Consider the following 26733-nt stretch of genomic DNA (forward strand, 5'->3'; position numbering starts at 1 on the left):
CTACCCTTCCTTGAGTTTAAAACAGCTCCTCTTCTTACAGTAACCTCCAAAATCTCATCCTTACCAAACTCTTATATTTGTTGTTGCAAATATAACCTTCAGGCTAAGTCCTAATGTTCTCAAGAAAACAACTTGTTTTTTGTTTTTTTAACTCTGAAAGAGGGGACAATGGAGGTCTCCCCTCAGTTGTTATTATAATCACTTTTTTAAGTGTTGAGTTTTGAAGAAACTACTGAGATGTACATCTGAAATAATGTTTATTATTGTGTTGCTGCAGGAAACAAAATACGAGATGTATTACTTCACTTCGATTCGATTCAGCTGCTTTCATTTTGCCTTTTTTTTAAATGTTTTTTTTATTAGTTGTGTGCATTGACTTTGCAGACTGGACGTGTAAAAAATGAAACACAAAATCACAGAGTACAGTAACATAAACATTCACAAATACACTAAATAGATAAGTAAAACAGACATTTACGAAAATGCACACTTATTTTGCCAACATAAAATTATCATAGACGATAGAGATCATATTTCACTAGGGTTTGTGTGTGTGTGTGTGTGTGTGTGTGTGTGTGTGTGTGTGTGTGTGTGTGTGTGTGTGATTTTAAGAGATCATTTACTTCTAGGAAAAATCAACCAATAATAAATAATGTGATGTATGTGTATTTGTACGTATGTGTTCATGTACATGTCTATACTTATAGATATCTATTACTTACATAGTAATAGTAGTAGTAGAATAGTTGAAATGTATTACTTGCATATTTCCAACACCCTGTATCCATAACACATACTGTGTATGCGTGTACACAGAACCTCAGCTACCATTGTATATATTGTATTGCATTGTATATTGTATTATCTTATTTATTTTGTATTTCTTGACTTTACATTCTTGGTTTACTCTTTTTATTCTTCTGCTATCTGTACCAGAGCTGTGGTAAAGCACACATTTCCCCGCCGTGTGATCAATAAAGTCATATTTTATCTCTCTTAAATAAACAAGAAGTATTTTGTGTTTTTTTTTTATAGCAAAACAGATCGATAGGCTTTTTGGTTGATTTTTATCTCATAAAATATTAACATTAAAGTGAATTACGCCAAAATATTTTTTCAGTCCTACTCTAAAAGATTCTATTCTTTCTTAAAATCCTGTCTCGTACTATATTAAATATGCCATAGCATTTATGCATTTCCATGCGGTTTACTGCAGTAATAAGACTTTTAATCACATTTATAGCGCTTGTGATTACATTTAAAGTGATTGGGTAAACCCGCAGCACGTGACCGCCCTTCGACAGGAGTTTCTCCGACAGCTGAGCAGCAGCTAAATGCGTCTTTTCACCTGTAACATCGATCCTTTTCAAGTCCTGTAAGACCGCGATTCTCAAAAAATGGGAGACAAGAAGAGTCCCACGAGGTAAAACTTTCACTAGTGTGTTTGAATTTAGACTTAAACGGACAATTCGTGAAGGCAAAGCACCGTGAATGGATGAAGCCGTTTTACTGAAGTGTTCATGGCGGCTGGCTGCTGGTTTAATACGGGGCAACTGCCTGTGTCAAGTGAAGACTCGCTTTGCTTCACTGACTGCCTTCTGAGCAGAAACTACTTCCTCGAATGGTTAATTTCCACCAGCGGTAACCTTAGTCGCACACGTAGTTTGTGAAATCACCATTCCCGCTGTAAAACTGCCACTGTCCCTCTGTTTTTGTTTTGTTTCTGTCTGAAGGCCAAAGCGGCAATCCAAGCCCTCCTCCGACGATGGTTACTGGGACTGCAGCGTGTGCACATTCAGGAACAGCGCTGAGGCGTTCAAGTGCATGATGTGTGATGTCAGAAAAGGCACGTCAACTCGGTAAGAAAAACTGGACCTACCCCATAACTGCTTTAATTACCCACAGCTGTGCGAAACCTCATTCACGTAGTCGCTTTTCATTCTTTCTTTCCTTTTTTCCCCCCATTTTCTTTTTTACTTTTGTGATGTTGACGCGTGACAACTTTATTTAGGCGTTTTATTGGTAGCTGGCCTTACGACCTTAGTATTTCCCTTTGTTTTGTTTTATTACATTCAATTGAATTATACTTTAATTTGTAGTTATATTGTGTCCACCTCATTCATAGTACAGAGGACACACCAAATTTTAATTCTCTCATAATGGTACAGCTCTACAGCCTTACATAACCTTCCAAAATACTTAAATCATAATAAAGCCAACCACTCTCCAACCTGACCAGTATTTAACACATTGTCAGACTATGTCATATACTATATGACATATAGTATAATATGTCAATGTCATATGAGGAAGCAGGATTTCAGTTTATCCAGTTTATCCAGGGGGCGTTGGGTTGCTTATGGTGCGAACCTAATCTACCAGCGCTGTTTATGAGCTTTAAATAGGCTAAATTTTATTACCCCCTTTTGTTCCAGTCTTTTTGACCAAAGCATTTGAAATCTTACCTATTGTGTCTGATAGTCTACAGTTATTTTTATCTCACATTGCTGATTTTATCAGGAGCATCTGTATTGCATGTGTAATTTTTTTTTCTAAAATTATAGTCTACTCTTCCTTTTTGTACATCAACCGCTCAGTTGCCAGTGCAATAATCAGTGTGACTGCCAGATCACAATGCCACCCCTTTCATGTAAGCGCGCTTATACCTAAATCAGGAAACCTTGGACTAATTTAGCAAGTTGATAATCAGTTTCCTGTGACCACTTATCTTGATCACCATTGTTAGGATAACTGAAATTAGGTAACGGATGGATACCATTGGTATGTTGAACTCGCTTCATAGTACTTTCCAGTTTCTACACTGGCCATGTGTCTGCAGGTATAAACATAAAGCATAGGGTTTGTTCCTTGTAGAAAAGACTACAGAGGAAGAAAATTAATTGCAAGGGTGAGACTGTAAATGTATTTGCTTGGACCAAGAGTCAGGTCGATCCATTACTGAAGGTTACATAGAAGTCTAAAGACATCATGGCAAAATTAGATGGAGAATTGTCACAAAACAAATTCCACAGTGTATGCCTTTTTCACTGCCAAATGAAGCCATGGCAATTTGAAGAAGTACTGAGAGAACAGCAAAAAGTCGCTAAATTTTCTGACTAATAAAGCAGAGATTAAATTCCGTTGTGGGCGTGAACAGACAAGTCGTCATTCCTATTATACTTCTTAGAAGTCCACCTGATTGGGTGCATTGTAGTGGAAAGCCCTGCCGACAAGTCTGCCCTATGACTAAAGGTTGGTTGGCAAATGCAGCCTCATGCTCCCCATCAGAGGATTGAAATTCCCATAATTCAGAGGCAGGTGGATCCCAGCATACTCATGGTCAATAAAAGGTTGCATGTCATTGGATCCAGTGAGGTTGGGAGTGCGGCTGTCTGTGTCATTGTAGTAAAACTAAAACATGGCTGTACCATGAGAGCAAAACTCTTTACACGTTTTCCCAGCTGATGCAGACTGAAAGGTTCTTGGTGGGGAAGGAGGGTCTACAGTTGTTGCTCTGTAAAATGCATTGCAGAGTTTATCTGAAATATATATGAATCTGTGAATTCAATCACTGTCGTTTATGTAATATTCTATCTCTTTGTTCCAATGCTTCAGTTAAGCTTCAGCAGTTCAAGATTAAACCTTTGAATGATTCTACTTGCTTGGATAACATCAACTTGTGGAGCCCATTTTAACACACTGATGACAAAAGTTTAACACAAATTTGTTTTAATTACCTAATACACACAGTCAAGCAGTCTAAACCTCTCACTCACCCGACTTATTGGTTGAGTGATCTAAATATTCAGTTTAATTTTATTTATGTTGTGCCAAATCACAACAACAGTCACCTCAAAGCATAATAATATTACAAGGTAAAGACCCTACAATAATACAGAGAAAATCCCAACAATTAGGTAATCCTCCAGGAGCAAGCACTTGGCAACAGTAGGAAAGGAAAAACTCAGTTTTAATAGGAAGAAATCTCAGACAGAACAAGGCTCAGAGAGGGGCAAACATCTCCGTCGACAGGTTGGGGGTCAGTGGAGGAAGACAGGACATTAGTGACACTGTGGAAGAGAGGCTGAGATTAATAATTGACATAACTCCAAGTTTTTTGTTTTGTTTTGTTTTGTTTTTGTTTTTTTAGAAAACCACGGCCTGTTTCTCAGCTGGTTGCACAGCAAGTAAATCAGCAGTTTCCCCCACCAACACATCCCAAAAAGGAGAAGAAAGAGAAATCAGAGAAAGACAAAAGTGATAAAGAACCTACACTGAAAAAGAAGGGCTATAAAAAGATGAGGTAAAGAATTTGTTTTCCAAAGAAATCAATGAATGGGTCACTCTATTTAGTAATCCTTGATTTATTTTCTTTTTTGTTTTTCCTTTTCTTTTGCTACTGAAATGTTTTTTACCCTTTAAGCTGTACTTAAACCCCGTTTGTTTTGGGTTCCTTCAACAGGCCCAGGTTAAAAAACATAGACAGGAGCAGCGCCCAGCATCTGGAGGTCACAGTTGGAGACTTGACTGTAATAATCACAGACTTTAAGGAGAAAGCCAAACCCACATCCACTCCAGTAACCACTGCCTCAGGAGACCAACACAATCTGAGCGGCTCAAGCTCTGATAATACTGAACGAGGTGTCTCCAGATGCTCTTCGCCCCGTGGGGAAAGCTCGTCAGTTAACGGAGAGACTCACTAACATCCACAGCCCTGGTCAGCACAACCCATTCTCCTGCACTCTCAACAACCTCAGTCAGAAATTAAACTTCAAAATGCACATTATTTTAATAATACTATAAATGCCACTATGATAGCATTCACTTTTTTTTTTTTTTTTTTCCCAGTGCCTTCCAATAGTAAAACAATTCAGGAGTCAATATGTAAGATGTGTGCTTGGTTCAAAGCCCTGTTGCAGCAAAGTCTATCATGATGAACTGAGAAAAAGGAACTGTAGCATTAAATCCTGGACGTCAGAGGAACTGCGCCACGTGCTGTGGCAACTTGCGTTTAACACCTCAGTGTCACACAAGCATCGTTTTCAGTTTGTCGTTACAGCACAGATTAAATGATGTATTGTGGAAGAAATGTGTCTTCATCTCACAAATGTAGCTCATCCTCTGAAAATTGTGTTTTGCACTTAATGTCAACCTTTGTTGATGAGAATGTTTCTGGGTTTTTTTGTTGTTGTTTTTTTTTTGTTTTTTAAAAAGCATTATAATTTTACCATTATCATAAATCATAACACTGTTGGTTTTTCTGGCCTTATCTGGCTCTCATTTTTTTTTAATCCTGTTGAATGCAATAAATGTTTACTGTGTAACTTTTTAGTATAAATATTGATGAGCTATTCTCGGTATGCTTCTCCTTCACTTGGTAGAGTTGAGCATGATCTAATCTATAGAATGGTTTATATTGTAAAATGATGTTGAATAAAGTAAGTTGTAGATATTTGGCTATTTTTGTTTTTAATGATCAAAAGGAACTGTTAAATACATTTCTGCAGTTAATGAACACAAATGCAATTTTGAGATGCTTTCATATTTCCACCTGTTTATTAACACACACACACTTCTCCCTGCTCTTCAGAGAACATTTGACACGGATATAAAATATGGCGCATTAATACATACACCAGTAACTACAGGAGATCTAAATATGTACCAACACTTCATAAAGGAGAGTATTTTGTCTTTTAAGTTTAAAACTTCATTACTCGTGTATTCAGTTGGCGCTTTGAGGGTTCCCTGAATTTGGTTCAAGAAGGCATGATACTGATTGTAGAATCGTTATGGGTTTTGGTTGTTTTTTTTCTACAATGTGTGCTGTAATTGTGAATGACTCCACCTCTACCCTGCATGTGCCACTTACTACTGTAAACTGTGGCACAGTGTTGGTAGATGGCTGATAAGACAAAACACGTGTAACAGAAGTGGGTGGGGCTGAAACTGTAAACACCAACTGTGCCTGTCTGCTTACTTTCTGACTTATTAATGAGATAAAGTAGCTAGCTGGTGATATGTCGTGTGATAGCTAGCTAAGCTTAACATGAAAATGTTTCTTTAACCTATAAAATCTGAAGCGCAAGATGCGATGCTATCTTCACACATTTCTCCTGTGCATGATCTTCGTCTTCTTTTCCTTTTTGTATGTGTTCAATCAGCTAGCCTCCACCTTAGAGGACAGAGACGGGTGGAGAGTAAAAGAACACGGAATACCCGGCAGGAAAAGTCATGACACCGGGCACCTTCTCAGGAAAAGGCCAGGCCTGGAAAGCCTCCGAGACCGCGAAGAAGGGCTTGACAGGTAGCTTAGCTAGCTGTGTCGACCAATTTTACATTTAAGCTACAAAAATGAGTAGAAGTTAGCTTTACCTGTTTGTTAGAGCTTCATTTGCACCCTTAGCATATCGCTGCATTTACTTGCTTCAGCTAGCGTGTACGAGCCGATACATGTATCGTAAAACCTAGTTTACCTAGTATACGTTAGCCAGCTACCAAACAAATAGTAATTTGGTGTGTTTTGGATAAGTTAAAAATGTTCAGTGTTTTAGTTGTGCTGTTTTTCACCACATAATCTGAAAACAACCATTAGCTACCACCTGTTAGCTTGCTAGATAACCGATCAGCTTAAGGTTAGCTTTAGGCTGGATTTAAAGGACCGCCACATGTTAAACAAATCCTAATGAAAATCGCAAAACACTACTGATATCCGAGAGAGAGATTTGATTCTGAGGATCCAAAAGATGATGTTTCTATTCTGTCAGGTGTAAGTCACAGTCAGTTTCTTACTGGAATCCATATTGGAGACTGCCTGCTGATGTTTGTGGAGTGAACTGCTTATTGGAATCATCTTTTAGGTATGCCTGATTTTGTGAAACTATGAATGATACATGTTGCAATAATCAACTGCCTCCAGCTTTACACTTTTCACCTACTTCGTAGGTCCACAGTTCAGAGTACATGCTTGATAACTGCTGCATCCACAGTGTTCTGTGTGACTGTTTTTGCATTCCTGCATACTAGCACAGCATTAAAGCATTAAATCTTTCATTTTATTTATAATAAAAGGCTTTTTGTGGTATAATTTAATCAATGCTGGAAACAACCAGTTCAAATTTGATGTCTGAATAAAATATAACGTTTTGCTTATTGTATTTGTGTAAATGGGTTTTCCATACAGTAAACATTTCTGTGCATACATGGAAATGATTGAATATGACAGGCTACTTTCATTATGTCCAAACGTGAAAGCAGTAATTCACAAGAAGCACTTGAAGGCAGCAAAAAGTATGAATGATTGTTCTCTTCTGAGTCCCTCTGTTAAATCTAATGACAGTTCCAACCCTACAGGGCTGAGTACCAGTCAGCTGAGACTCACTTTTTCTTTTGCACTTGCCAGTGTATCCATTCTGATGTAAAAATAAACACCTTAATTTTTTTCTTCTTCCACCTCTCTCTTGACTCTTAGTGAGCGGTCAAACTCTGCAGTGAAGGCAGAAAGCAGGGATGAGAGGAGTCACCTGGCTGTTGTGGCCTGTGGCCCCAGGCTAGAGGAAACAATCACCATGTTGAAGTCTGCTGTTCTCTTCAGCAAAAAGCCTCTGCACTTTTACATCTTTGCTGAGGATGAACTTCACAAGAGTTTCAGAAACACTGTAAGCATATGTGGTTTCATTTGCTATGTTTCTCAACCATAGCCCAACTGTTCCTTTGCAGTTTTTTTTTTTAAATTCATACTGTGCAACTTCACAACAATGGTCATCTCAGGCCCCTTCACAGTACAGAGAAATATTTTAATTTTGTGTGAGAAAACACTTGGAAACCAGCAAGTAAAAAGCAAACAAACAAACAAAAAGGATTAGCGTTACTAAATGTATCTTGAAAGGTATCCTAGCAGCCTTGGCCTGTAGAAACATACCTGACGATTGATTCAGAGTCACCTTAGCGAGCTATAACAATACAAGGCTCAACAGATCTATGGCTTTTTGGCAGCTTAGCTACAATACTATAAAGAAACCTGAGGTTGGTCTTGTTTTCCAGTGGAAATACCAGGTTTTGGCAGGTAACTTTTGTCACTTTCTGTTCCTGTTTTCAAGATATCTGCTTTAAAACAGCAGTCCCCAACCTTTTTTGCGCCACAGACTCGTTTATGTCCGACAATATTTTCACGGACCAGCCTTTAAGATGTCGTGGATAAATACAACAAAATAAAACCAGTACCAAATTTTTTTTATTCATAACACATGGGAAAAGACCCAGGGAAACCGTGCTAATGATAAAAAAATAATGATAAAAACGCTGAAAGCAATAAATTTCACACCCGAGCCTCAACTCTCGCAGCCTGGTACCAAACGACTCAGACTCGTCCCAGTCTGTGGCCCGGGGGTTGGGGACCGCTGCTTAAAAATACACATTTGCAAACTGTATCAAGGAGCTAGTCTTCTCCAATTCATTGTTTTCAGAAGAGAAACAGCATTAAGTGTCCAGTTATGACTAAGTAAGGAAGAAAGTAAAGTTTTTACCCAGTTTTTGTTGCTTTTTGTTCTAAAGACAAAGATGTATAATGAATGAAAGAGCTCAAAAAGAGATGCAATTAAACATTAGTGCTTTTCTGTTTGTTGTTTGTTTGTTGTTGTTTTTTCAGCTGGAATCGTGGCCTCGGAGAGTTCGGGAAAGGTTTAATTCCAGCATCTACCCTATCACTTTTCCCAAGGAGAATGCAAGAGAATGGAAGAAACTCTTCAAACCCTGTGCCTCTCAGAGGCTTTTTCTGCCAGTAGGTATCTTTTTACATTCAGATAGCTTAATACAATATTGCTTTTTCAGAATATACTAATCTATATTTTTTTATATGTCTTTTGCAGCTGATTCTGAAGGAGGTAGACTCCTTGCTTTATGTAGATACAGACATTATTTTTCTGCAGCCAGTAGAAGACATGTGGGCTCTGCTTTCTCAGTTCAATTCAAGTCAATTAGCTGCCATGGCTCCAGAACATGAGGAACCACGTATCGGCTGGTACAATCGTTTTGCCCGCCACCCTTACTACGGCAAGACAGGCATCAACTCAGGGGTCATGCTCATGAACATGACACGCCTCAGGGAAAAATTTTTCAAGGTAAAGATAAATCTGTTGCTTATTAACCAGCCTAATGGTTATACCGCATTGTGTCATGATATATGTGAAAGTGTATCAGCTATTAAAAAGGGTTTGGTCATGATATACATTTATGGCCTTTAACATACAATATCTAAATAAGTACTGTTTTTAAAACAAGGACTGCATTAGGCATGTTTTTCTCAATTCCATGTTAGTTTTGCATTTTGACTGAAACCTCTAGAGCTGTCTAATGTTCTTAAATCCTTAGAAGTAGCTGTTCTGCACCACCAAAACTGACCAGCTGAGGTCACTCTTGTAATTCAATGCTAAAGCTTCCTAGAGAGCTCGCTGACAGACAGTCCCTTCCCTTTGCGTGGTTGGGAAGTGTTCCCCAAATGATTGATTGGCTAAAATGGCATGTTTATGGTTTCTAGAATCAAAATGACACACATCCCTTCTGCGTTTTGTCGTTCCAGAATGACATGACAACAGTTACACTAAAGTGGGAGGAAATGTTGATGCCCCTTCTCCAGAAGTATAAGCTCAACATCACCTGGGGTGACCAGGACCTTCTTAATATCATATTCCACCATAACCCAGGTTAGTGCAACCACATACATGGCGTTATTGTGTGTCATGATAGTTAAGTCAGACCAGCCGACATAGATTAATTAAAGAAGCGTCTTCTTTTGGATGTTTACTGTCAAGTACAAATTTCAGGGATTTTAATGGTTTTCTTTTGAATCATTGTCAACCCACTCATCTTACTGTGTTACAGAAAGCCTGTATATGTTTCCCTGCCAGTGGAACTACCGTCCAGACCACTGTATCTATGGCAGCAACTGTCAACAGGCTGAACAAGAAGGTGTCTTTATTCTCCATGGTAACAGAGGAGTTTATCATGACGACAAACAGCCAGCATTTCGAGCTGTCTATGAAGCAATTCAAAAGGTATCATCTTCACAGAAGTCTACCTTACCTTACAAGGGGAACAAATATTCAAGTGTCCTTTCTTCTTACGGAAAACTCTGTTCAGTGAAGTATATGAGACACAGCATGCAAGAAAGTCAGCCAAAGACGCAGATTGAGAATCCAAGCTGTACACTAAAGTAGCTAAGAAATGTTGCTACAAAGAACAGCTGCACTTATTGTCAGTGTTTCAGTGGTTCACAGTTTGCAAATATCCCTCAAAACTATGTCAAGAAATGTAATTTATTGAACAGTTTCCAAATAAACAACAAATATTTTGCCCCAAGTCTTCATCAAGGAAACCTCTCAGCTGTGAGGGTAAACCCCCTGCTCGGGACAGCCGCACACGCCTGGGGGTGGGACCTAGCAGTCAGCCAGTGAAATTTGCCCGTTCAGTGATGCTGCCGACTCTTTCATCTTTGGCTTGGGGCGTTAATGTTGTGTGGATTGTGATCGATCAGTGGTTTCTTGTAAACCTAATGGGGTTTTTATCAGAAGTTTAATCATTTAGAAACACGTTACAAGTGTCTGTTTATTTCTTGGAATCTTTAAACCGCAATCATTCAAAGAACAGACACAGTTTGAATTCATAGAAAATAAACAGATTATGAAATCATTTTTATTTGCATGTTAATTTTGAAGTTTTCAAATGTAAGAAATATTTTAAAAAATCAAATATGAAAATTACCCACATATCTGAAGGTATTGAAACATTTATTCTTCCAAAAGTTTACAACACATTCTTGAAATAACTGACTGGAAAAAGTTAAAAGATATTTAATATATCATGGGACATGTTTATTCTTGTGAGAGATTGCTCTTTGAGGGCAGTTGTGTAGGAAGACCAGATTATTTTGGAGAAACATTTGCCAGTTATTACATTATCAATAAGCACTGCAGATCAGTGCTTTTCTCTTATAGATGCTTCCATCCACGAGTGCTTAATCAATAGCCTGTTAAACATTTTCATCATCCTGTCTTTGGTCTTCCAAACCAGGCATGTCGGCTCCATCCAGTTTTAGTCAGTGAAACGGTTGCTTGGTATCCTATTAACTGCAAGGTTAAAAATTCAAGCCAAGTTGTTGCTTCTCAACATTTAAGGCATTTATTCAAACATTTTCACATGCAGTTTAGACAAAGAGGTCATTTCACTTAGATTTTATACCACTGTGAACACAAATGCCTGACAAATCTACGCAAAGCTGAATTTATTTAATTACTGAATGTGGCTGCTTTCCAGAAAAAGGCTTTTTATCACTTTGTCCAGAAATTGTGTGAAAGGACTGAAACCAATTGTCTGTCAATATTTTTCACTTTGTTAAGACTGACTGTATATCTTTAAATACAGGTCACAAACACGTATTTTAACTATCTAGATCATTTCTTCAGTGTTGTGAAGATTTACAGCTCCTCTTTCTATGCTGTGTTTGGGTTTTTTTTTAATGTAATGGAAGACTCATATCACAGAGTGTGATTTTTTTTATTTATTTTTTATTATTTTTTTTTTGTTCGGCACTGATGACACAAACAGTATACACCAATCAGGCTTTAACACTGTGAGCACTGACAGGTGAAGTGAATGACACTAACCGTTTCTTTCAAGCCAGCAGAGGCAGTGTGATGCTCTGTGCAATGTTCTTGGGTTCTGCCATCCAAGTGACTGTCACTTTGACATGTACTTAAGCAATACAGCAGACATTGTAAGCTCGTCATGGAAATGGCATTTCTTGGTGTTGGTGTCTTCTTTCAGCAGGATAATGCGCCCTGCCACAATGCAAAAGTGGTTCAGGAATAGTTTTTGAGGTGCGTAATGACTTTAGGGGTTGACTTGGCCTCCAGAACTCAATCTATTCGAGCATCTGTGGGATGTACTGGACAAACAAGTCTGATCCATACAGGACCCACCTTTTAAAGGATGTGTTGCTAACATCTTGGTGTTAGATACCACAGCACACCTTCAGGGGTCAAGTGGAGTCCGTGTCTCGATAGGTCTGGCCTCTTTCTGGCAACAAAATATTAGGCAGGTGGTCATAATGTTATGCCTAATCAGTGTATGTTCGTAGGATTAGTCTGTTATTTGGGGTTTTTTTTTGGTATTTTTTGGGCGTTTTGATGGAATGTAAATAACATAGGTGTGATTTTTACCCCTTTGAAATAACTGGCTAGGTCTGATTTTGATTTAACACCTGTAAAAAGTGTCAACATAGCATCTGGACACAGGACGCCACCTGGAAATAAAGACTGAACAAAAAAGCATCTGGAAACTTGAAATGTGTTTAAGCTTATAGGCCATGAAAGGCTAAAATGCAGCACTTGTATCATAAGTGAGCAAGCAGATGAGCCTGAGAGCTCTTTCACTGTTTTGCTGGCAGCTCCGCTGCGATCTGCTCATTTTGATTTCAGCTTACCGGTCAACATGCAGGCAGCAATTGGGGGGAGCAAGGGAAGCTTCATTAGCTGGTCTCCATCCATTACCGCCACAGGGCCGAGCCAGGCCGCTATCAGTGCGGGCAATGTTCTCAGCCATTAAGAAAACGAGCAGGCTTCATTATGGGGCACTCGGTCCTCGTGCTTCCATCAGTCTCTCAGACAGCACAGAAACACAGAGCGCATACCATATCCACATGGTTTTAGGAGGCAGAGGAGTGCTGCGGATTCTCATTAGTAAGCAAAAAGTTGAGAAGATGTTTCTAAGATAAAGGGCCGTGTTTCACAGTCGCTGTATTGGAAGAGAGATCTGAAGATCTTTTAAAAATGATTCTCCTTTTGTTTTTATCTTTAGCTGTTCTGCTCAAGTTTTCTTTTTTTATCAGAGCGTTCAGTTGCTTCAGCTCCACAGTCTCCTCCCACTTTGTTCCCACTCCAGTCTTTTGAGGCTATCATCCCAAAGCTCGGCGCAGGCAATTCTCGAACAAACTCTAATTTCGATCCAACCGAGACCTCCATAGTCAGCCTAGTTCCCAAGGCAGGCTCTCTCACAGCCAGCAGAGGAGCTTGCAATAAAGGGCACTACCATTACCCAGCCAAGCCCACAGAAGAGTTGTAAAATTTTTAGTGCTGATGCTAGTTTGAGACATCATGATGGCTGTGTGGACAACGCACCCGCCACATCCACATAAAAATCAATAGGAGGCTGTTAATGGTATTTTATTGCCTTCTGCACTATATGAAAGATAATAAAGAAAGTGCGCTTTGAGTAATGTAATACTTTGCCAAAGTCGAGTCAAATAAGACGTTGTAAAATAGTGATTTCCCTTATTTACTCGAGCAGTAAAAAATTGGTGCACCTCAATATAAAAGTGAAAGGAACACATCCTTATTTGCATACCGTACGTGACAAAAGCCTTGGCTGCCAATATTCATTCACAGAGGAGGCTGAAAGTTTCTTTTTAATTTTTTTTCTCCCCCCTTTGCTGTTTACTTGGCGACACAAAAGCGTACAATAATGAAGCATATCTGGAATGCAGCAGCTGTAGTTTTCCCCGACGCTGTCACGTCTTATTAAGCCCATTTGCGAATAGTTGGGGTAATAGATATTCATCACTCGAACACACTCTGAATTGACAGATACGAATCAAAAACAGAATGTTATTTTGTCTGGAAGTGACGGTGATAAATGTGGCACTTAATTCATGTGAGATGAATGTAGTTGTCATTGTGCTTTTTCTTTTCTTTAAGCTGTCACAGGAAACAACAGGTGTTGAAAACAAACACTTGTGCTGCTTTTATTTATTTATTTTAAAGGCATTTTTTGAGTAATGTCAGGAGAACGAGAAGAGCTGCGTTTTAAGTTGGTGCAGCAGCCGAAAATGACGTGGGCGTGGAAAGAATGCAATTAAAATGCAGTTTTTATTGTTTGATGTCTGAAATGAGGAGTAGAAAAGCTGAACATGTTTACTTTTGATCTTAGTACCAATTCGGCGACAACTTGGAGACCTCGTTGCTTCGACCGCTGGAGACGTCGCTGCAGACAACCACCCACACCTACTGCGGCAGAGCAAGTCACTTGCTTACAAAGAGGTTAAAACAGAGCATCATGTCTGTTCAACAGGACGCCACACAGAGAAGAAGGTGATGATGGGGGTCAGCAGGCGTAATATCAAAGAAACGGTGCCTAACATCTCTTAGGTGAGACTAGCTCTTCCTTTGTTGACAGTGAGCTGGATCAAAAACAGACTCGGGTTAACAACGAGTCCTCATTTGTTTACAAACCGCCTATCAAGACACTGGGAATGCAGAAGGGTAACCTGTTTTGAGATTGTATTTATTTTATTTTGTCATTTTATTCTAAAGCCAGCGTTGGTGCATATCCATCAAATGAACACAATGGGTGTTAAATGTGGTATAACTGTAGTGGACAGTGCACTGATGCCACTTTGCCCTGCAGAGATTTTTGGACTTCATGGCCAAAAAGAAAAAATGTTTTCTGTATGTCAGACAATCAGTTTGTATTTTTGTTTTATTTTAACACAGAAGTTACAATCACTTTTCATTTCTGTAGTGATTTTTATGAACGAAAAAGACTTATCAAGAGTATTTTATTAGATTTTTATATTCATTTCTACTCCAGTTTATGTCACAGAAAAGGGATGCTGTCATTTTCAGGTACTATTTTCTGCTACTGTAGATGAGAATGTTCTTTTGAGGAAAGCACTCATTGAGAATATTTTAAACATTTTCATCAGTATTTATTTTTGTTGGATATGTGCATCTGGAAGAAATTTTGATGTCTGTCTTAAGTTTTTAACGGGGGTCTGTCATTTCATGGACTTTGATATGGTAGTTTTCAATACGTCGTGTATTGTATATTGTCATAGCATATCTTTCTTTTCATTAACTTTACAAGTAACGACACATTTTCCTATTACGGTACAATATATGGGACTGTTGTTTTTAATTAAACCAGCTGGCATGAATGTGTATGTTTAAAAAAACCGCACAGCTGATTTAAGAAAGCAATGATTGTAACAGATGTTTGAACATTTTACTGCAAAACTGGAGTAAATATTTTAAATGCATCTCAGTTGTATGCTAAATAAATGTTTTATAAATAACACCCTAATGGTGCCCCCATTTTATTTAGGCATATATAACCAAAACACTACAGTGCTCATACACACATTACTCATAGAAACCTAATGATCCAGTGGCCCCCGCTGAGCAAGCTCTTGGTGACCATGGTGAGGGGAAAAAACACTCCCTTTTATCAGGAAGAAGCCTGTCGCAGGACCAGGCTCGGGGAGGGTGGCCATCTGCTGTTACTGTTTGGGGTAAGAGGAAGAAGAAAAGAAGAACCTAGAGAGAGGACAAAGTCTTTGTAGTATCTGTGCTTGCGGTGGAATTCAATTAAAAATGCCATAACATTTTCAGTGTGACAAAGATTAATGGTGTGCGATTTTTAATTTGAAAAAGCCTATTGTTGATTTAAAAGTGCACAGTATACACAGTGTAAAGTATTGCAGTGAAAACCTTTCGTTTTTGTAATTTGACAAGCTAATTCAGGTGTAAGTACATGACTGTGGAAAAGACTTGAGGCTCAAGTTAGGACATTGGCTGCTTTTTCACTCATTTTCAGTTCAGACCTCATATCTGATCTTTTTCAGATGCAATGCAATTTAAGGCAATGTATTTTATATTCCGCTAAACATTGACCAATAAATTATTCAAGCATTGAAAAAAGCCACGTAAACCGAGGAACAGACAAAATAGCAAGTTAGCAGACTGTTGCCAAACCACAGAATCTGTTCAGATTATTTTAGCTGATTTACTGAAAAAAAAACTAAGGATAACACAGTTTGACAACCATTAATTTCAGCCTGTGGTGCTTGTTGGGGATTTTGTTAAAATTAATGAAATAATAAATGCAGAAACATAACATGCATTTCCATTTGTAAAGCAACTGGTTGATTTTGCAGCACGACAATCATCCCAAATGCACTGTCAGCCAGGAAAACGATAACTGGTCAGAAAGTAGGTGAGGACACTGTCAGTCATGGATTGGCCTCTCCAGAGCCTCAACATCACTGAAATTGTGGGATCATCAGAATTTAATAAAAGACAGCCAACATCCCAAGAAGAGCTTTGAAAAAGCCTGAAGAATTATTCCTGAAGAATATGTAAGAAATGACAAGAACGCTTGCCTAAGACAGTTCTGTGTGTGTTAAAGAATAAAGGTGCTCATACCAAATATTGATTTTAGAAACATACAAATGCTGTTTTGCCGAATATACTGTATTTCCATCTAATAGATCAACATATCAATGCATCCATTTCCCATTTTCCTAGAAATCTATATAAAGAAATGAAGGGTGGCTCAAGACCTTTGCACAGTGCTATATGTTCGTAGCAACTGTACATCCCAAAGGTTTCATTTAAAAGATAAAGCTTTTCACTTTCATGCATTTTATTTTATATTCATTATTCAAAGTCTGTTGCATCAGCCATCATAACCACTTTGTATAAACTGTACTTGTTGCCCACTCACTCCACACAAAAACTGAGCCGTGTCCTCGAAGGCAGCAGCAAACTGAAAATAATGAATCAATGTGTGAATGTGAAGACTTCAGAAAGTGTTGTTAGAGGCCAAAAAGGAGCTGATGTGTCTGGGTCAGTAGCCCCTGGCTCTTCATTTCACAGGCAGATTGACAAACGTGCACGGCATAGGCAATAGGTCTGTGTGATGAATTTAAAGTGGTCTCCATGCCAAGAAGCGGTGAGATATATCCAGTTTCTTCTGAAGTGCGCGCTGTGCGGGCAAACGTTTTCTGTGTTTAAGGAAAGAATCATGCGTTCACGAGTTTCATCAGTTAACTTTGACGCGCAATGTCAGGATGTGAAGCTAGCTGGAACCATCAACAGATTTGCATATCCACTGTAAACTCACAAAGTTGAAACGCTACTCATAATTGGTAGATCACTCATAACTTACTTACTTGTGGTCGATTAAAAGCCTAGAGCCTATAAATTGATTATTTATATTTTCAATATAATACAAACACAAATCACTCTCAGCATTACTGAGTTTGCTTTTTCATGTGGATGAAAGTATATATTGCACTTGGGCCTGCAAAAGAAAAGAAAAAAGTAATTCTCCAAAACCCATTTCTTTCATGAAGTGATTATACATTTGCAGAATATTTAATATTAAATACCCCGAAGTGCACCTATTAGTGAGATGGATTACAACTTCAAAAGGCAAAGTGTGATCAGTTTTTAGTAGGAAAGGCTAATGCTGCTACAGCCTGGTTGCACTCCCCCTGAGTATAATGGTGATTGAGAATGGCCTCATTCTGTTTTGGTCTAACAGGAACTGCCAATGGATTATTCATGTTATTGCTTGGAACACTTGGCCCCCGTGATGTTCAATAGCGATTTCAAGCCCGGGCATAAATTAAAACAGTCAGCGGCAAACTGGATCAACACATACCAAAAAGGTTTATAAAATAAGCATTATGCACTCTTGGGCATTGTAAAGTTATCAATTTCATCTTTACAAGAATAAAATGTGGAGCCTGGATTAGCAATAGTTAAGGTTTTTGCTAAGTGAGTTTCAAGAGGACAGTTTTTGTGCTAAGATAATTACACCTGCTGTTGATACAGTTTATACAGCATTCCCCACTCCCAGAACTACAATTCAGTGAAATAGTCACTTAAATGTAGCTGCAAATGATGCCACTTCTACACATGCTTGTGTTATAATACTTAAAGGGTGCTTAAAGCAATGTAGAAATAAGACTGAAGATTATCTGGTGGATAAGCTACATGTGAAGATGTAGCCTTACATCTGGGACTCCCCACTGGTTGAGTCGCAGGCACTGTCGCCTTTATTGTTTTAGTCATTGAATGCTTCTATGCAAGAGTAACAAAGTGGTATTAAATGATTGTATGGGTAGGCACTATCTGGTTAAAATAAAAAGACATTAAATAAACATGTTTTAACATTTTCTTCTTCACATTGTAATATATTTTTGAATGTTTTAAACTGTTTTTAAAACAAATCTATATACATATGTATATATATTTAAAAAATATCTTATTGTTAAAGTTCAGACTCTCCAGTCGGTACTGTTGGAAGGCCCGTTTGCCTGTGTCTGAACTGCCATCTCCAGGCCTCTCTACAGATATACTATGGGGGTCCGTGTTGGGGCTACTTAGCTACTCTTGTATAAACAGAAAATTGACCTGCAGCTATTCCAGCACTGCCGAGGCTGCATGTTTTAGTTTGCAGTCATGCTGAAAGATGAACTGTTGCCTAGTGTGGAGCAGCGTCCTCAATGCCCTTTCCCCATTAGCCAGGTGATGATCTGGTATTCACAAAATACAGTGTTCAATTTTTTGTCTAAGATTTGAGAATTTTTACTATCACAACCAAGATTGATCAGGAGCTGCTTAGGTAGTTCTGGTAGGCTCTCCCATCTCTGCAGTAGACTTCTGAAGCTGTTAGAGAGGCAGTTTGGTCCTCGGTCACTTCACTGATTGAGCGCCTTTAAATGATTATTCTTTTCCAAACTTTGGGAAGATTGCTGGCAGTTGGAAACTTATTCCATTTCAGAATTAGGTCACTTGCTAGGCTTTTTTTGACCCGTATCAAGATCTATGCATGGGTGCAGTTTTATACCAGCGGTCTACAGAGAGTTACTTGGCTTGGGTTTTGTCTTGGACTTGTTTAATGTATGACCTTATGGACTCAACTGTGTCCAATCAGTTCATTTTGGCACACTCTAGGAGAAACCAGTGCAGCTCCTCACAAGGCTTAATGATAATTAAGACACATTTCGGTGTACACAGTGATGAGTCTTAAGGCTTTCAAAAATGACAAATTTCAGGGGGTTTTCCATATTAAATGTTTGAACAAATATGTAGAATGCACAAAAATAAGAGGCTATAAATACATCATGAATGCACTGTACAGTATAGATTTGTTATAAATATTAGCATCAAACTTCTTGCAACGACTGATGAGGCTCTCATTGCAATGAATGTTGCATATTAAGGGGATTTTTAAGGAATGTTTTTTTCCTTATTGGCTGCGAGTTACAGGACAGCACTTCAGTGAATGTAAGGATCCAGTTAGTCAAGAGAGGAACTTGAGAGTCATTCACGTATTTTGTGAGTTTGTTAAAGTGAACAAAGTGACCTATCAGAGCAAGAATGAGAAGTTTATCACAGCTGAATGGATCGGGTAGAAAATCAGTTTCTTCCTCATGCATACATCTCCCTTGCTCCCTACCCTTCCTGCTGCAATAGGATATCATTTAACGAGCGAACATTTTGATCAATAATACATTTGCCTGCACTGCTGAGACAGGTATAATTGTGCCGGTATGTCAGGGTTTAAAACAATTAGTGTAATTTACCGTTGAGCATTAGCTATGCATGGATCCTTCAGTATCATGCTGAGAAGTAAATTTGCCACTGTAAGCAGAACAAGATGAGAAATACGCATATGCAAATACAACGGAATTGCTAGTTCAGTGCCTCCAGTCAGAAGTATGGATATCACCTTGTCATGAAATGAAGTTCTGTTTATGACAAGGTATGGCTTGGGTGCTGACTAAGTCTTCCAGTGCACTTCATTAGGCATAAAGTGACTTTTGCGAGTATTGACAAACGGAACTATGAAGTTCATTTAAGCTTTGCCTGAACATGGCTACAGATCTACAGTCAAAATCCCCAAAACAGAGCATGGGCAGTGCTTTAAGCAGAATGCTAACTGTGGCATTATAACATACATTTAGCACGGTGTCCATCATCACAGGTTAGCGTGTTAGTATGTTAAGTTCTGGCAAATAATGGAGATGTACTTGTACTTCATTCATTTTGTTAACTTAAGTCAGTCTTAACGAGTGTTATGTTCTTCAAATGTCTTGCATCACATAAGTCAGTATGTACTAAATGTCCACACACGTTTATGCTAATCTGTAGAGTGATTGTTAAGCTAGCTATTTGCCCATGAAATAGCTAGCAAAAGATTATGCCTAGTTTAACTTCTCTAAGCTAATCTCGATCTTCTAAATTCCTTCAATCCATTCCTTACTGAACATAAGGTTATCTGCATGGATCAATGTTAAGACAAATAATCAATACCACCATCTACCCAGGCTCACATTTAGGAGCCATAAACAACACTTGAACAAAGACCCCAAAAGGGCTGTCACCGTCATATGCAAGACAGCAGCGCATGTTTTATAGATGCTCAACATTCAAATACACAAAAATAAGGACGTTATTGTTATTCAGTCTCACTCCTATATCGTTTTTTAATGGCCAAGTTGTAGTAAATGTCATTGAGATTGAGCAGTCAAAGTGCACAACTAATATCGTCCATATTACGACTCATAAAAGAGAATATCAATCACTCGGGCTGACCTTTTCCCTGATAAAATGTCTCATCAATGAGCTACATCCTGCTGCCTGAGGGCTAAAGGACTATCGCCTAAAATCAATGCCACGCCAAGAATGGTTAGCGAACAAAGTCCTCCGCGATTCAATACTCAGCACTTTCTCGATTGTTGACACTAGTGACAAGCAGCATTAATGAACTGAGTGTTTGATTAACTAAGCGACCGTGCACGGGCATCTGGAAGGCCACTTTCGTGCACCGACACAGCAGCGTCATCTGTGGTCATATTGTACATTGTCTGTGACTTGACCGAATGCCAAGAATGTGCTTCTGCTGGCTGCTTGTATACAAATTAATGTGTAGCTGTGTCTGTGTGCATATCGCTGACCTTCAGGGGACACTCCAAAGTCTTACAGTTCAATATGCTGAAGTTTTAACACCCTCTAAGCTCTTCGATCACCATAATGACTTCACTGTCAGTGTCTACCATTTTCCTTTTTGACCCAAATCCCTATAATTGCTTAATAATTACAGTGTACTGTGCAAACTTTGTTCTAGGAACTTGTTTGTTGAACAGTTGGCTTTTCCCTTCATCTTTTTAGTCCCCTGAGTCCTCAGTCCCCTCCAGTGTAGGTCATTTAATTGTCTTACACATCCACCCCACCTCCCCTGGCACTTCCTAATGAATCTATCTTTTCTCGGCCCACCCAGAGAGGTTGCCTTCATTGACTATCAGAGCAACTCGACCTGTGCGTGGAACCTTTAATTGTTTTTCCCACAGTCTGACAGCAGGCGGCACATGATGGATTTGCCAGAACACTTATCTCTGACATGAAAAAAGACAGTCTACGTATTCCTCAAAAAACATTTGCTATCAAATGAGACCTTCTGCAAAAAATCCAGCTCAGTCAGCACAAATCAATTTTTTTTGTTTTAATGTGTGCATTTCTTGGCTTGGTTTTACACCGGTGTCTCATTTGAAATTAAAAGTACATTCAAAGGAAATCCCTGCGGCTACCGTTCCTCAAACTCTACAATTTACCACAAATCTCTTTCCACCCCGTGAACAGATTGCCACGATGGAAGTGTTAAATGAGCTAGGCTCTCCAGGAAAAGACGTAGACATGCCCCTCATGTGAAACCTATTATAAAAATCTAATCTCGGAGTAATTTAGCATTATATTTTTTTGCACTCTAAGGCATTTGTAACAGCGAAGTAGATTGATCAGACACATTACAGCAACAATGCAATTTAAGGCTACCAAGCTGCAAAAGCCACATTGAGCTGTATAGTTTCAGCTAACGAGCAGAGCACAAGTACTCCTAGAAAGACATTTTTCAGGCACCATTATTTATGTTCAAGGGCACTTTGACCACAAAAACACAGAGATGGTTCCTCATCAAAGCTCCTATAAGTCATTATCATTATTTATGATGCTTGGAGGATTGAAAGGCCTAATTTATCAGCGATATGACTGATAGTAAGTGAAGGCGTATACGATTAAGACATGAAAATTTTACAAAAATATTACTCAAGAAAACCACATTCTGACTGAAGCCAGTGTGACTTCTTAAGGTCAAGTGCACCAAAGCGAATGGTAATTCCTCGCCTCCTCAACAATCGCCTGCATTGTGAGTACTTACATTCAGATCCCGTTATCAAAGGCAAATTTGTTGTCCTACACAGTGCCACAGAAAAGGAGCTGATATCTGCCAAATAAGTTTAGTGGAGAAAAGTTAAGTGCACTTAGTTCCCATAACCTCAGGATTAAAAAGGACTGAGCGCAACTGCCTTCATTTTATAAGCTGTCCATCATGAGCCGAGAATAACTAGATTTCAGTTAAAGGAGAAAATCTTTACTGTTACGGGACTGAGAGCGAGTTACTCGTACGTGTCTTAAGATTTGACTTAACTCTGTTTCATTATCTCTGTCCTGAATGCATGGATTTCCTTTTAGCAGTGCCTGGCAGCCATTCAATGTTCCATTGACTCGGTACTTTCTCTATCGAGGTATCCAAGGAAAATCAGTCAAATGCCCTGATGCGCAGTCAATTCTAAAGAGTTACACCAAGTAAAAAGTTTCCATTTTGATCCCTGGCTGATCACTCCTGCATTAACACTGCATATGTAAAGCACGTTATCAAATTGCATTAAAAGTCTTTAGTTGTACTCTTGTCTTATTCCAAAAATATTGAATGAAGAAATGCACAATGTGTAAATAAAAGTGTGTAGGTAGAATGTCTTTATTTTGTAATAAAGATTAGAGTGATTTTGCAGATGGATTGCGTCATTATATAGCACATGAATGACAATTTAATAAGAAGATTAAGCTCTAATCCTGTTTGCGGATCACTGACGTTTACTGTGTGACATTGGAGGATAATCCAGGAGGCTTCTCAAACAATTATCTTACAAACATACAAATACTGATAAAATAATCCTTTGTGCCATTAATGTGGCTGGAAACATGAAACAAGGCTTTTTTGTATAAGTTTGTACATAGGCTAACGATATCAGTCACCACAGCTATAGTTACCTAATCATGCTTCTCTAAGATTGAGAGTGTGAGGAAATTATTTGCTCCAGCATCTTAATGACCACTCAATTTTTTACAAATAATAATTTTCTAACTCAATACAAAATAAGAGAAGAAAATCTTAATTTGTATGTATTATTCTGTTTAAGGTGAATGGCAATTGGACATCAGATAGATATGCTTAGCAGTCTCTCCCAAAGAGAAGCAGGTGCAACAGTTGCATTTTGGATGGATGGACAATAAATTTAGCAAGCATCGCAGTTACTCTAAAAAAGTGGCAAAATGGGGCACCTGTTAACAGCTGCTTTCTCATTACAGCTCTGTGGCAGTAAAACCAATTCCACTGGCAAGACCTTTCTTATGATCCCCTTATCAAATTAAGCTTCTGAGCAGACCTGCAGAAGCACTTAAATTGCTTTCTGACCTTTATCTATATCTCCCTGATTTAAGGTGAAAATCTCATGGGGTCACTGTTTTAAAAACTCTTACACTGGTTACACGCTATCTATGTGCAAGAAGCTTTTTTGTAGTGAAAACTTTTACCATCCTTTGAAAACGCTCTTAGGAGAACGGCTGTCTTTCATGTTATCATCCCGCCAGCAATATAATGCTACACTACATAAGTTTGATAGTCTTCTAATGTTAGTAAGGCAGGTTGTTTTCACTCTGTGTAGCACATCAGCATCAGTGACACTATTATGACAATGCACATATACATTTAGCAGTGTTCGGTTTTATGAGCATGAATAGCCGCTGTTTGCATTGAAATGTGTAAAAACAACCAATCTAGCTTGCAAATATTGCTTGAAAGCAACAGTAGCTCCATGGATGGCCACATAATCATTTATAATGGATGTGATCAAGCTCACTGGCAGAAAATAGCTCTCAATTACAAGCAAACACCTGACTGTGTCTTTATAAATTAAATGCACATTCATTGAGATTCAGATTAAAGATGTAAACATCCTCCAGGTGCCTGTCTGGAAGGGGACTGGCTTGTCAGCCCTTACAAAATGATGGCACTTCCACTGATTACGGGTAATATAGCAGCGTTTTCAGCAGTGCTTTCTGCTGCAGTCTCCCCCGTTTTGTTTTATAATGAATGGTACTTTTGAGCAACAGAGCAGAAAGCAATAAAACTTGGCTTCATACTACCACTCTGAGCAACCTTTCACACCACTGCACTTTCCTTTAATTTCATTAGAAAAATGTATAATTGAGCAGAGATGGGAATGAAACAACTCAGCAGCATGATCTATTTAACATACCCACGATTCTGACCAAATTAAAATCAGCATTTTTACAGCAGAAACAAGTTTGAATCATCACACATTCATCAAACTCGACAGAGCTCTATCTGAATTCCTAATTCAATTAACATTTATTGGAGATTCCCTCTAATCATAATTATATGTCTGGCATGTATATGACTTGTCCACAAAGAGCACCGTCGCGTTTAATCCTCTCCAGCACGTTGTCACGATTGTTCCCTGACTCCAAGCGATAGCTGTAATGGAGCTCCACACATGTTAAGAGCAATGATTCAGCTGATATAATATGATTGTTCTTTCCATCAGCCGGGCTGAAGGTGTGAAATGGCAAGAATGCGTGGCTGAAACGAAGCCAGATCTGGATGACAATCAACAGTAGAGGCTTTATTATTATGTTAAACCTTGTGTGACATATATTTCGCTCTCGCATTTCATTTTGATTTTTCACACTTGAATTATTCATGAGGTCACAAATGACTAGCTGGAGAAAACCATCAAGCATAACAAAAATGTAAAAGATACGCAACTCAAATTGTGCGTCCACTCGTTTTATTTTATTTTCATGTGGAGGAAAGAAGATCCAAAAAATTAAGACTTCAATTCTACTCGTGCTGCCTTCTGGGATTTACCAAGTCTTGCCACAGTGACTAAAGTAATGATCCCCTTTACTCAAAATACCACTATTCTGGTCTCTTTTGTGACAGGGTTGGTTCACAGAAATCCCTCCGCTCCTCTCAGTTGTGTGTCATTATTATTCCGGTTTCACATCCCGAGAGAAATTCTCTGGCTGGCTGCATCTCCAGTTTTTCACACGTACTCTTCAATCATATACAGTGAATTTAATTTTTATTGAAAAAACAACATCGCCCTGGTTTGTTTCTGGCCTCTGCTGCAGTCTGTGACGACAACATGTAGCTGAATAGAAATCTTCTTCTACTGGAATGAGAGCATGTCTTAAGTAGCATCAGAGAGTCAGTGGCCAGGCATAGGTTGGAAATAACTGTGTGACTAAGTCAAAAAAAAGAGAAAGAAATTGCATCACGCTTTTAGCATTCATAAACAGTGCCTTAATTTGGCTAGGGTCAATGTCATTACTCGTAGCATGAGGCAATACCTGGACCCTACAGAGCTGCACGGGTAGTCCAACTCCTCCTGGATACATCCCATTAAAGGTTTGCTCTTTTGTGCAAGGAGGAACGGTATGAGCACTGTTGGAGCGCCACAAAATGACCTCCTACAGCCCACTGGTGTGAATGACTCTGACCAAACAATCAGAAACAGACTTCAGGGTGGCCTGAGGGTCCAGCGTCCTCTAGTCAGCCCTGTGCTTACTGTGTGTCACCGTGGAGCCCGATTGGCATTTGCCAGTGAATATCAGAATTGTCAGGTCCACCACTGGTGCCCTATGCTTTGCACAGATGAGAGCAGGTTCACCCTGAGTACATGTCACAGACTGAAAGGGTCTGGTTTGGCTTTTATGATGGTGGAAAACATTATTCTGGCTGTAACATCATTCCGCATGACCGGTTTGGTGGAGGGTCACTGATGGTCTGGGGAAAAATATCCATGGAGGGATACACAGACCTTAAGGGGTTAGGCAACGGCACCCTTACTACCATTAGGTGTCATGAGGAAATCCTTGGATCGTCTGTCAGACCCTATGCTGGTGCAGTGGGTCCTGGATTCCTCTTTATGCACGGCAGTGCCTGGCTTCATGTGGTGAGAATATGCAGGAAATTCTTGGAGGATGAACAAACTGATACCATTGACTGGCTCCCAACGCTCACCTGACATAAATCCAATAGAGCACCTCTGGAACATTATGTTTCAGTCTATCTGACTCCACCAGATTGCACTTCAGACTGTCCACTGATGCACTGGTCCTGATATGGGAGGAGATCCCCCCGAGACATCATCTGTCACCTCATTAGGTGCAGGCGTGCATGTGGAGGCCATACAAACTACTCAGTACTATTTTATGTTGCTGCAATGAATTTTCAGCAAAATAGGCATTTGTTTACTTTTCAGGGTGTCTTTGAATTCAGCCCTCCATAGGTTGATCATTTGTATTTCCATCCTTTTGTTCGTGACACATTACCTCAACTTTTTGGGATTACCCATATGAGTATAGATAACCATCATAATATTTTTTTCCCATTGATATCTGATATGTTTCTAAAGTGTTCCTAAATTATTTTGAGCAGCGCATTTGCTTTTTTTTTTGATGGACATACAGAACATCCCTAAATGCATCCCCAAAGTGTGGAAACGCCTTTAGGCAAGTCATCCATCAGTTAAAGAACATACACTGCAGTACCAGTGTATGTTTTTGAGAATCCACTGTATTTCTCTGTACTGAACTGAAATGACCTAGATTTCAATAAGACATTTTGCTACAATATGACCCTTTCTCCTTCCCATCTATCCACTATTAATCAATAATGCCTCGCTGCAGAAAACAACTACTTTATAAAATGCTCTTTTCTCTCATATACGTATTCGTCAAATAAAAA

General features: G+C 39.0%; 2 protein-coding genes across 4 annotated transcripts; both read left to right on the forward strand.

The window, feature by feature from the left end:
• Positions 1–1274: 1274 nt before the first annotated feature.
• On the forward strand, positions 1275–5452 carry LOC146515239 (YY1-associated factor 2-like). 2 transcript variants are annotated; one of them, XM_085166867.1, is made up of 5 exons: positions 1275–1423; positions 1734–1859; positions 4151–4303; positions 4463–4717; positions 4849–5452. In XM_085166867.1, the coding sequence occupies exons 1-4, from the start codon at positions 1398–1400 to the stop codon at positions 4701–4703; spliced, it is 546 nt and encodes a 181-aa protein (XP_085022993.1). In that variant the 5' UTR covers positions 1275–1397; the 3' UTR covers positions 4704–4717; positions 4849–5452. The 2 variants fall into 2 exon arrangements, with proteins under 2 accessions (XP_085022993.1, XP_085022992.1); XM_085166866.1 differs by having other exon boundaries at positions 4463–5452.
• Positions 5453–5562: 110 nt separating this feature from the next.
• On the forward strand, positions 5563–15132 carry gxylt1a (glucoside xylosyltransferase 1a). Of its 2 annotated transcripts, XM_085166860.1 has the most exons (8): positions 5563–6307; positions 6768–6860; positions 7472–7658; positions 8648–8779; positions 8868–9119; positions 9578–9701; positions 9880–10052; positions 13981–15132. In XM_085166860.1, the coding sequence occupies exons 1-8, from the start codon at positions 6090–6092 to the stop codon at positions 14143–14145; spliced, it is 1344 nt and encodes a 447-aa protein (XP_085022986.1). In that variant the 5' UTR covers positions 5563–6089; the 3' UTR covers positions 14146–15132. The 2 variants fall into 2 exon arrangements, with proteins under 2 accessions (XP_085022986.1, XP_085022987.1); XM_085166861.1 differs by lacking the exon at positions 6768–6860.
• Positions 15133–26733: the final 11601 nt, after the last annotated feature.

This window comes from Neolamprologus multifasciatus, chromosome 7, assembly GCF_963576455.1.
Source record: "Neolamprologus multifasciatus chromosome 7, fNeoMul1.2, whole genome shotgun sequence".
Taxonomy (NCBI): Eukaryota; Metazoa; Chordata; class Actinopteri; order Cichliformes; family Cichlidae; genus Neolamprologus; species Neolamprologus multifasciatus.

Bases quoted from the DNA above. Each gene is read 5' to 3' on its own strand.
- LOC146515239 (XM_085166866.1), top strand. From the start codon at position 1,398: ATGGGAGACAAGAAGAGTCCCACGAG. The intron at 1,424-1,733 runs GTAAAACTTTCA...TTCTGTCTGAAG, and splicing joins GACAAGAAGAGTCCCACGAG to GCCAAAGCGGCAATCCAAGC. The intron at 4,304-4,462 runs GTAAAGAATTTG...TTCCTTCAACAG, and splicing joins AAGGGCTATAAAAAGATGAG to GCCCAGGTTAAAAAACATAG.
- gxylt1a (XM_085166860.1), top strand. From the start codon at position 6,090: ATGCGATGCTATCTTCACACATTTCTCCTGTGCATGATCTTCGTCTTC. The intron at 7,659-8,647 runs GTAAGCATATGT...TTGTTTTTTCAG, and splicing joins ACAAGAGTTTCAGAAACACT to CTGGAATCGTGGCCTCGGAG. The intron at 9,120-9,577 runs GTAAAGATAAAT...TTGTCGTTCCAG, and splicing joins TCAGGGAAAAATTTTTCAAG to AATGACATGACAACAGTTAC.